At 52.8% G+C, this 11,236-nt stretch overlaps 1 protein-coding gene across 1 annotated transcript; it reads right to left on the bottom strand.

The window, feature by feature from the left end:
* Positions 1 to 2,947: 2,947 nt before the first annotated feature.
* Positions 2,948 to 11,235, bottom strand: DIPK1C (divergent protein kinase domain 1C; the record flags this gene model as incomplete). Its single annotated transcript, XM_049620253.1, has 3 exons — positions 2,948 to 3,780; positions 6,567 to 6,731; positions 11,044 to 11,235. Coding segments are annotated over 3 exons (576 nt in total), but the record flags the coding sequence as incomplete, so codon positions are not given.
* Between the last annotated feature and the right edge of the window lies 1 nt (position 11,236).

The following is an 11,236-nucleotide window of genomic DNA, read 5'->3' as shown; positions in this document are numbered from 1 at the left end:
AGACACGAGTTGGGGAGGGAAGGCCAACACCGGGTTCGAAGACTTCTACGGGTTTCAGAATCCGGAAGGTGGGGCAAGCTACGTGAGTTCCCGTCGGGGTGGCTCTGGTTTTCCCGCAGCCAGATGCCCGTGCAGTGTAGGTGACGGCTCTTTCACGCAACCAAACTGCCCCACCCCCCAGCTGCTCAAAGAACAGCTTCCAGATCAAAGTCAAAAAAAAACTAGCGGCCCTCCCGATAACTGAACATGCTGGGCATCCATCCTGAGCACTCCTGGGTGGCTGGACAGGCCGGCGCTGAGCTTGGTGCTGAGGCAGGCCCAGGGGACTTCCTGGAGGCGGCACCTCTGGGAACTGCCAGCTCTTCCCTCCCTGTGAGGAGATGAGAACGGGTGGCTTTGGAAATGTTTGCAGCCGGGTGACGTCAGGGGCCCGTCCAACCCCTTCTTGACCACTGGGTATCACGAGGTCAGTAGCCCCCACAATTTCCGGGCAGTTAGGACACGGCAGCTGTAACCCACCATGGCTTCAAAGCTGGAGTCTTGTCATTATAACCATAATCTATCAAGATACATGGTGAAAACTGACCTCTGACGAGGGACCGGAGGTGAATGTAGTGCACCACTTGCATTAATTCGGGTAAAACTTAAAAAGGGGCAGGGGCGCCTGGGTGGCGCGGTCGGTTGAGCGTCCGGCTTCAGCCAGGTCACGATCTCGCGGTCCGTGAGTTCGAGCCCCGCGTCGGGCTCCGGGCTGACGGCTCCGAGCCTGGAGCCTGTCTCCGATTCTGTGTCTCCCTCTCTCTCTGCCCCTCCCCCGTTCATGCTCTGTCTCTCTCTGTCCCCAAAATAAATAAAAAACGTCGAAAAAAAAATTAAAAAAAAAAAAAAAAAAAAAAAGGGGCAGCCTACACCCGGTGAACGTCCTCCTCCGTGAGGACACAGCTCAGAGAGTTTTCTCTCCCCCGAGTGTTATTCAAACACAGAAACCACATAGGGAGCCCCCTTCTCTGCAAGGGGGGTGGGTGCTCAACCAGATAAGCAACACAGTCTCACTTGGCACATTAAAAACATCAAACCCTGGGGGGCCCTGGGTGGCTCCGTCGGTTGAACAGCCAACTCTAGATTTCGGCTCAAGTCGTGATCCCAGGGTTGTGAGATGAAGCCCTGCGTCGGGCTCTGCGCGAGCCTGGAGCCTGCTCGAGATTCTCCCCCACAACCCCCTCTGCCCCCTCTGCCCCTCCCCCGCTCGCATGGGCTCTCTCTACAATATAAAAATATACATTAAATATAGTGTTTGTTCATTGTGTTCTATAAAAGTGTTATTTCGCAAGGGTTTGAGGTTTTTTTAAAAAACCAAAACAAAACCCACCACAGATAGTTTAAGTCATGCTGGCATTTTATGGAATTCTCCAGGCAGGATGGGAAAGGGGCATTTGTGTGTGTGTGTGTGTGAGAGAGAGAGAGAGAGAGAGAGGAAGGGAGAGACACCGAGTGGTCAGACACAGGGGAAAGGGGTGAAACTGTTCCTTCTCAGCAATAACAACCCTATTGTGTCGGGAAATTACACGTTGCGTAGTCTCCATGATAAACAAAAACATGTGCTTCCACTTTGGTCTAAATGAAAACGAACACTTTCCCTTTCCCGAGCCAGCTTTGCTGCCCAGCCAGGTGGCTCGGAGCCAACGCTAATGAAGGGCTGTGATGCCAGGGTCAACCCGCGGGAGACCCCTCTGCTGTCACAGTGCGAAAGCCAACTGTTTTAGGAGCACGGCCTGCAAGCCCCCTGCCCCTCCCTCGCCCTTTATCTCACACCCAGTTTCATGGAAGCCTCGCTCAGAGACAGACCCTGAGCCTCCGGTTGGCACGGTTCAGTGAGACCCTCACGGCTGCAGGAAGCCACTGCACAGAGCACAGCCCTGGAGAGACAGGAGCCTCTGTTCCGTAGACAAACTCTCCTTTCCTTTAGAAACTGCTAGCTCAAGGCCTGCGCATCAAACTTTAGTTTTAATGTATTTCTGCCACGGAAGCGACAGCCATGGGGTTTTCCTTCCTGCCAAAGGCTACAAAGGCAGAGTGAGTCGTTCACACACACGATTAGAGGGCCCTTGAGGAAACTGAGTCACGTGAGAAAATGCCAGGGGCGACGGATGGGGGGCAGGACTGCAGGTGACCTTGGCGACCAGACAGAAGTGCTCAGAGGTGGGAACCCAGACCCGGTGGGGCCTTCGCTGTCTCTGCCCCGCCCCTCACACCGTTCCATGAGCCCGGGGTGCAGCCTGGAGAAATGCATCCAAATGAACACAAGCAGGAAATTCCCCTTGGTCTGGACCAGGAAGGCACCGGGCAAGGAAAAGAGAAAGAGCTTGAAATTTGTCCAGTTTGTCATTTTTTTTTTTTTAATTTCAGATTAATCCGTCCTCTTTGATTTGTAAGCCATCAATAGAATTTCCTTTTCCTCTCTCAGCGTCTTTCTTGATTTACCGTTAGGGACACCAGCTGGTCACTTGCGGAGCACCTGCTGTGTCCCAGGTGTCCGGTAGAAAGGAGTTCCCTCCCGGTGGCTGCCCGGCTGGCCCCCCACGGGTTCACCTGCCTGCCCAGCGAGGGACCACGGGGTGGTTCCCTCGTGTCTCTCGTCTCTCAGGAAGGCCTCCCCGGGACTCTGCTGGAGGCACCTGCCAGCGCGCGGCATGGCGCCCGGGCCTCGGCGTTCGTGCCCTTGGGAGCAAGGCGCCCGCCTCTGACCCTGCCCGACGCTGACCGCGGCACTCGCTGTCCCCCACGTTCTCGGGGACAACACGACGCAGTGCCAACCAGCCTGCATCTCCCGCACCAAAGGCAGATGCACCGCGGCGGGCGGTAACGTGCTCCCTAACACAGGCTCCATAAAATCGATGGGCCCCTCAGGAGGAAAACGGCTATACGCTGTCCCGACACGTCCTCTCCTGATGGATTACGTTTGCGTTACAGATGCAACTTCTGTTTTGATTGTATTTTATTCCAAAACAAAGGCAGCCCTCTTGTCCCAGAGGGGACACCCCTTCCCCTGCCCCGGAGCCTCCCGCGCTCCCTGCTCACGCTCGTTCAGGCAGGCACGTCCTCACGCACGCGTGCGCACACTCACGCGAGCACTCCCGTGTGAACATGCACACGGGCTCGTGTGCACGCACGTGCACTTTTTTAAATGCGGGCACGTGTGCAGGCAGGACAGCTGGAAGCCCTGGCTCTCAGGTGAGCACAAGCACGATCCTCAGAGTGGGATTTGTGCTGCTTCCCGACGAAGAGGCCCCCAGGAGGAAACCGCTGTACCTGCCTCCCTCGTGTCACTTTTAAAGGGTGGCAGGTCAGAGGCCAGCGCGGTGGCCTCCATCAGGAGCGAATCAAGCCAGGATGGGACAGAAGGACGCACATGAGGGCAGCTGGCGTGCGGTGGGAAGGGCATCAGCGATTTCACATTTCAGAAGGACCACAGCGACACCTGCGCGTGCACTCATTTGCATAGAGGAAACGTCCCATGCTTGAACCAACATAGAGGGAAGGGACCCAAGGCCACGGGCGTGGCTACTTCTCTGCCTCCTGCAGTTCCCTCTGTGTGGCTTGAAGGAGGCGCTGAAGCTTCCAGAACACGTCAGGGGCGGCTCCCGGGGCGCTGCCGGAGGTGCCCCGAGGGTCTGCGCATTCCTGGACCGCGTCCCGCAATTGTAGCTGAAGCGGGACGGAGACGGCAGAGGTCCTGAGACTGGAGGAGAACCAGTGGCGGAATATCTTGTCACAGACGACCTGAGGGGCAGGGGACAGAGTGGTTAGTGCAGGCTGCGAACCAACCACGGAGGCTCCGCAGGCCCAAACAGACCGTGGCTCCTCCCATACAACCCCACCTGCCGAGGGAGGCGTCTTCCCACACAGATGGTCTGATTCTAAAAGTGCCTTCCCTTCTGGAACTTGAACCACTGGGCACCGGGAACAAGGTCCCACTCCCAGCCTCAACGCAGACGGGGAAGGGTCCCTGTCATCGAGTACACTTCCGAAGACAAAGGGGAGCAGAAAGTCCTGGGCGGCCAGTGCTGCGTAAGGAGCATCCCCTCGGCTGTGTGGCCGCATCGCTGAGGTTGGGCTTTCTCGTGCATATTTGGTCACCATAACAAGCGACGACCCTCGGGTTGTCCCGAGGGTCCAGTGACATGTGGGGAGAAGTAGTCAGCAAACGTGATAGACTCACGGAGAAAAGGCTGTACTAGAAGGGACTTTGAATCATTTTACTTCGGAAGCAGAAATGAAAATCAAGCCACCATCCCGTAGGGTATGAAATTCACTGATGCCGGAGATCTCCTCCAACCTTCCACTTACACATGCTCCTGTTTCTAGAGCCCTCACAGGCTCCTCCTGCTGGGGGGGCTCCACCGAGAGGGGTGGGATTAATGTGCTTTATCTTTCTATATCACACTGTTTGGGACTCATTGAGCAGAGGCCTCAGTGTTGTAGTTCTGCTTTTTACAGAAGACACAGAACTTTAACTTCTGAGGAACCTTTTTTTTTTAATTTTTCTTTTTTTTTTTATTGTTTCTTTATTTTATTTATCTTGAGAGAGCATGCAGGGAAGGGGCAGAGAGAGAGGGAGAGAGAGAATCCCAAGTAGGCTCTGTGCTGTCAGCACAGAGCCCCACATGGGGCTCGAACCCATAAACCGTGAGATCATGACCTGAGTCTAAGTTCGACGCTTAACCAACTGAGCCACCCAGGTGCCCCAGGAATATTTTTAAAAGCAAATCACCTTATTTCTGTTTTAAATTGAGAATACGTGTGCAAAAATGTTAAATGTTCCCAAGGACAGACCGGTGTGCCTCCTGTTGACTGTCCAATGTTCTGTTCCCAGCTCCGCGAGGGGACCCCTTCCTTCTAGAGAGAGTATGCACACAAGCTGATACGTGTTTTTCCTTTCTGTTCTATTTTGCACAAATGGCAATATATTACACACCCTCTTCCACACCTTCCACTCCCATCTAACAGAATACCAGGCAGAGCCTTGTAAGGATTTCTTGTTCACTTTAATGGCTGCACCTCAAATGTGTAGGTAGATCATAAATTATTTAACTAGTTTCCTACTGATGGAAATGAGATTGTTTACTAATTTTTGCTATTAGAACAAAGTTGCAGTAAATATCTTGCCTGTATGTCATTTTCATTTTGCACCTATGACTGAATTTCTAGAAATGGAATTTCTGGGCCAAAAGATATGTGTGTTTTTTGTTTTGGTAGATGTTGCCAAATTGACCCTGTGGAAAGTTGTGCTGAGATACACTCTCATGGCAATGTGTGATGAGAACGCTGGGCTCCCCCTCCCCAACACGTGTGCTGTCTTTCATTTTTGCCAACTGGTGGGTGAAAATGGTGTAATTTGCGTTGTTCCTAGCAGTCAGGGTGATGATGTGACATTGTACTTCCTTTCCAGTGAATGGCCTAGTTGATAACCTTTGTTCACACTTCCATCACATTGTTGACCTTTTCCATATTAATTTGCAGACACTCTTTATACACTGAAGTGAGGACATTATCCCCTTGCTTTGGTTGGCTTCCTAGACAGCAGACTGTGAGATGGAGATCTGCAGGCAGGGATTTACTGAGACACGGTCCATGGACCTGCGGGAGGAGGAAAACTGTTCCTTACTGAGGCCGGGACTGGGCTTTGCATACGGCCCCTCTCCCACTGACCGATCCCTGGATGCTACCCCCGGCATGTGGAGGGGCCATGGCAAAGACTCTACTGGGCAAGCGCATTCCCGGGGGACGCTCCCTGAGCCTCGGCAGCAGCCGGCGGATGAGGAACCCTCTGTCCTCTATGCTCCTGGTCTGTACGAGCAATTGCAAATATTTGCCTGTATTTTGGGGGATTTTGTTTTATTTCGTTTTTGCTATACGGATTTTTTAAAGATAGTTAAATTTCTCCTTCCTGTGGCTTTCTGAGCTCAGAAAGACCTTCTTTACTCTCAGATAATATTTTAAATTCTCCCAGTTTTACTCTGGCACACTTAGGATTGTATTTTTTATGAGTAAGTACATGAGCCTCTGGAATGGAGTTTGGTGAGGAGTGAAGTAGGAGTTAATGTGGTCCTTTGTTACGCCCCATCACCCAGCTAACCGACACCATTCGCTACATAACCCAGCTTTCCTTCCGCCGGCGACCTTTGCCACTTATGAAACACCCATGTGTCATTACGTCTATCTCTGAAATTTTAAAAAATTCTATTCTTTTGCTCTGTGCATCAGGGCAGGGATAATTTTTTGAGTAAAACTTCAAGTTAGAAAAGTAATACGTTAGGAGGAAATGGGAAGCTGAATAATGGGCTCTGCTGGCCGCCCTGTCCATCAGACCCCCAAGGGTCATTCGGCCAACAGCCCCATGGGACAGACAAGACAAATAACCACCCCAACTCCTGATGTCCCTGTCCCCACTGAGCACATCAAGCCCAGGTGGCGTGGAAGAGGGGACCTGGGCCATATGAATGGGGTGCCACGGCGACAGCCAGAGAGGACAACGTCCCCCAGCCCACGCGGTGGCGGCTGCTTACCTGCAGGTTGCTGTTGACTCTTTCTGCTCCACACTTATGGGCTCGCAGATCACACTTTGAAAAACAGTCAAAGAAATTGCAGTCCTCATCCCCCGTGCAATTCTGCTCAAGAATTTCCCTCATTTTGGGTTCAAAAAAGGCCATGTCCACGTCGATGGCCACCACCTGTAACCAAGCAGCACATGGCCATCACAAAGACTCCCGGGGCCCAGCACATCGTTGTCACAAGGACTCTTGGGGCCCAGAGCATGGCTATTATAAGGACTCTTGGGGCCCAGCTCATGGCCATCACAAGGACTCTTGGGGCCCAGCACATGGTTGTCACAAGGACTCTTGGGGCCCAGAGCATGGCCATCAAAAGGACTCCTGGGGCTGTCACGAGGATGCCAGGGGCCCAGCACATGGCCATCACAAGTACTCTTGGGGCCCAGCTCATGGCCATGATGAGGACCCCCCGGGGGGGCCAATGCAGAGGGAGCCAGTGTGCCTCTGCTCTCTGAGGTGCAGGCTCCTACAGATTGCAGGATCGCAGAACGCTGCCTGCCAGAAAGAGGGGCCCCGGCCAGGCTGGGGGCCGCATGCTTCACTCACACAAGGGCCCGGCATAGACCACATCGCAAGGCTTTCCCTGCCAAAAGGACATTTGCCATCACTCGTGAAAGCCTAGGATCCGGAACTCTGACTACAAGTATCGCTTTTCAACTTGAAACATTTTTTCAGCTGTAAAAGTAGAATCTTTGCAATTTCTTACAAATAAATGAATTCCCCCTCCATTGCTTTATCACTTTGGTCTCTGACCTTCAAGGCTCAGAATTATGAAAGCCATGAATACAGATAATTTATCCTCATGAATAGAAGCTACAGAAGAAAACTGCCTTCAAGGGGCAGGTCCGTGGGGGTGCCGGTGAATGTGGAGGGCAGGACATAGGTTGTCTATTTATGGCATATGTGTGACCTACGCCAACTGGTTTCCTCCTGACTGGCTGGATAGAAACGTGGCTGGGAAAGGCAGTGTGAAAGCTCCTGAATTAGGTTTGATGCCCGTGGACCCTCGTCCAACAGCATCAAATACAAAACGCCACTGTCAGCCCGAGAACAGGGTGGGGCTCCTGGAATTTCAGATTTATCTTCCTGGCTTCAAACCAAATAGGCTTCAAAACCAGAAAAAGAAATAACATCTACATGATGCGGATTTTCCTCCACAACCTGAATGTATTAACAAAAAAAAAAAAAAAAAAAAAAAAGCTGATCTCAAACTTGATAAAACCTGGAGTCTGCCCAAATCACGCACTTCATAGCTTCAAGGTGTTAACAAAGAGCTTTTGGAAGATTTGATGAGTTCGATGGAGTCTGCGACATTTCACAAGCCTTCACAGGTCACCCTCCAAATACCAGCCCTTCCTCCGGCCTTTGGTAGCATCTCAAAAGACGCGTTGGTTGGGGTTCGTGTCCTCCTCAACTTGGTGGTGTTGGGAGCTATGCTCCCCAGTTTGGGTTTTTGTTTTTCCCTCTGGAGTGATGCCAAGAGGCAGTAAACTTTCTTGGGGATGATTCAGTAAAACAGAAGAGGAAAAATACGCTCTTTCAAAATATATGGAGAATAATGAAAATAAAAAATACAGAACTGTTCCCTACTCAAGAGCTTTGCCTAATTACTAATTCAGGCACAGCAAGCAGAAATTATAATTTTACTCAATTTTTCCCGTCTCATTATTTCACTGTGTACCCTAGTTAATACACGAAAATATATATTAGGCGGTGCTCACATACCCATCGTCTCGGTAATTTATTATAGGGACTACATGGTCTCTCTTCTTTCCATACTTTCCGACATTCTCCCCGGCTTCCCCTGGGCCCCTACCTGCGATTTCAGCTCTTTACAACTTCTCTCTCCCATCTCTGATTGCTCCCTTCTGACCTCCCAGGGAGAGCCAGATTTGGTTTTCAGTGCATAATGGAGAATGGATTATAGCTATTGTGAGCATAACTGTACACACCTACAATAAGAACAGCAACCAAGCCAACAGAGAAACCTGAGTAAGTTTTCTTAACCAGAATCGAGAGAATCATAACATTCTTCCCGCACGGAATTACTTCACTTGCGTCTCATCAAACTTTCTCCGGGCATCAGGCTAGAAAGGGTTGGGGATTATTTCATTCTCCACTGAAAAGTGTGGCTCTGGGGCAGGAAACATATCTGTTCGAAAGGAGCATTTGCGGGCAGTGGTTCGGGGGGCACAGAGCGATGGTGTTTCCCAGCTGTTCCTTGGCAACCACTGGATAAATTCTCAGGATCTATAAGTGGGGGACCCAGAGAAAGTGAGTGACTGTATGTGCTGGTCGCCACATCCCACCCCCAGGGGGTCAGACCCAGCAGGTCTTGGCGGGGGGAGGCAGAGAATTCGCATTTCTAACAAGTTCCCTGGTGATGCTGATACTGCTGGGTTTCATTAAAGTTGTAAAATCACAGGTAAAGTTAACTTCTTGAGACTCAGCATGTAAGGAGGTGAATAATGCCAGGGTTAGCCAAACGGGACCCTCTGTCCTTCTTTCCCCTTCTCCCCTGAGCAAGAACTCAGGCAGAGGTAAGGGCCTGTGCACCCCAGCACAGTCCACAGGGCACAGCCTGGGCTTGAAAGTGTCGCCGTTATCTCATCGAACAAATATCTCCCGCCCGTTGTGCACAAGATACTGGAAGGCACAACCCTGATGCAGTGCGCAAGCCAGCAACATGCCATGCTTCCCTTTCCCCCGGGGAAGACCCGTCAGCCCTGCCTCCTTCCTACGGCCTTTTCTGGGAACCTAGCCCAGACAGCCTCTCAGTTCCCTCGACTGTTACTGCCCCTGTTGAGTTCCACTCACCGACACTCCATGACACTCACTGGATGAATAAACGGGTGTCAGATAACTGCCAAAGCCAGGGGTTGTGAGTGGACACCCCACACCTCCTTTCCCAGGGCCTTGGGGTGTCTGCGTTCCCAGGATTTCTCTGAGAAAGAGAACGGTGGTCCTACAAGTCTAGCACATAAACCTTCTGCTCACGAACTGGGGAAGCCTCGGCTGGGATTTCAACTCCAAAAATACCCTGGCAGAGTCCTGGGCTGTCCCTCCCCCTCACAACCACGTCTAGAGGTCTCATGGAGCCCAGGGTATTGCAGACGGACCCTCCAGGAACCTCCCAGAGCCTCCTGGAACCTCTCAGCTCCTTCCCTTCCACACTTTGAGCCACTCCCAGCTCATCAGTCCCTCTGGGGCAGTCAGGGACAGGGCATTAGGACAAAGCGTTTGGGCAAGTTCCCACAACGCTGTTCGCAGTGACAAAGGCTTGGTTGGGAAAGGGGTTTACACAGGTGGCAAATTTAGTTTTGTAGGTTTCAGGCTGTCGTAGGAAGGCACTCTCATGTCACCTGCCACGGAAGCCCTTGGCCGGCAGTAAGAGTACCCTCTTTGCGTCCCTTTCTGTTTTTCACCAGGATGCAGAGCACTGTTCCGCCATGAGCCGGCACGCTCAGCGGCCAGCTCTCTGGTGTGGCTCCAGCAAAGTCGCCCTGGCCGTTCGCTCACCAGCACTGGCAGCGGACAAGCTAACTGACCGCAGCTTGTGGAGGAGGGGGCCCGGGACACGGCCCCCTCCCCAGCGCCCATCCCACACCACACCTACTTCTTCGCAAGTGGTCCCAGCGCTTGCCCGGGCACGGGGCAAGGACGCATCAATCCGACACGCGGGTGTAGCCTAGTTAGGGGGAAGCGGGAGGGGATTATCTTCTCGTGAAACACCAAGTCCCTCCTGCCATTGCTTCTCCAGCACCTTTAATTCCATGAATGCCTGCACTGCCCAGAGCGGGAAATGGACTTCACCTGCTGCTACAGAGCAGCACAGAGCCAGATGCTTCCCCCCGGCAGGATTTTCCCTCGTAGGAGCTGCCAAAACTCCACTTGTCCCTCTAGAAGCCCTGCCCATGGAAGGGAGACTAGCTAGGACCTCTCCAGGAAGAAAGGACCAGAAAACGTCTCCCGTTATCTCAGAGCATGGACAGGCAGAAAGCAGCAGCCCCAACTGGCTGTTGTACCAAAGCTCCCAAAAGCCACCTTTCCTTGTCATCCTCGGTGGCTCCTGCTCTCCTGAAGACTGTTTTCTGACTCAACGAGAGCTCGCTTTCAAATTAGTCTACAATGTGGCGAAGCTGCTTTGGAGAAGCCAGAACAGCCATTAGGAAGGACGCACCTTCCCCTGCCGGGCCCTCCGCCCCCTACCAGGCGCCTTTCCTTCTAGTTCCCGTTCCTGGAGGACGGGGGTGCAAGGTGCACGCGTTGTTAAAATTCTCTCATTAACACCCCAAAAGGAGGTGGCGTGGCAGGTCCGGGTTGTCCAGGCTAGAAGGTTCCAGAAGCTTCCAGGGGTCCCCCGTGACTTCCGAAACCTCTCCTAGATTCTCGGTCCTCCACATGGCACACACACCCTCCCCGAGCCACTCACCGTGAAGTCACTCCTGATGGCAAAGTTTTCGGGCTTGATGTCGCAGAGGTGGAGGCGGTGGGAGAAGTCGTCGTCGAAATGGCTCACCATGTCCAGGAAGCTGAGCGCCATGTCGCTGATGGCCTTGGCCTGGCCCCGGCCGCCCCGGGGGGCGCCTGCGGCCCCGTCCAGGGGGAAGAGGGCCCTGTGGCGG

The sequence above is a fragment of the Panthera uncia genome (assembly GCF_023721935.1).
Source record: "Panthera uncia isolate 11264 chromosome D3 unlocalized genomic scaffold, Puncia_PCG_1.0 HiC_scaffold_8, whole genome shotgun sequence".
Taxonomy (NCBI): domain Eukaryota; kingdom Metazoa; phylum Chordata; class Mammalia; order Carnivora; family Felidae; genus Panthera; species Panthera uncia.
Note: the sequence above shows the minus strand (reverse complement) of the source record. Positions and strands in the feature narration are given on the sequence as shown.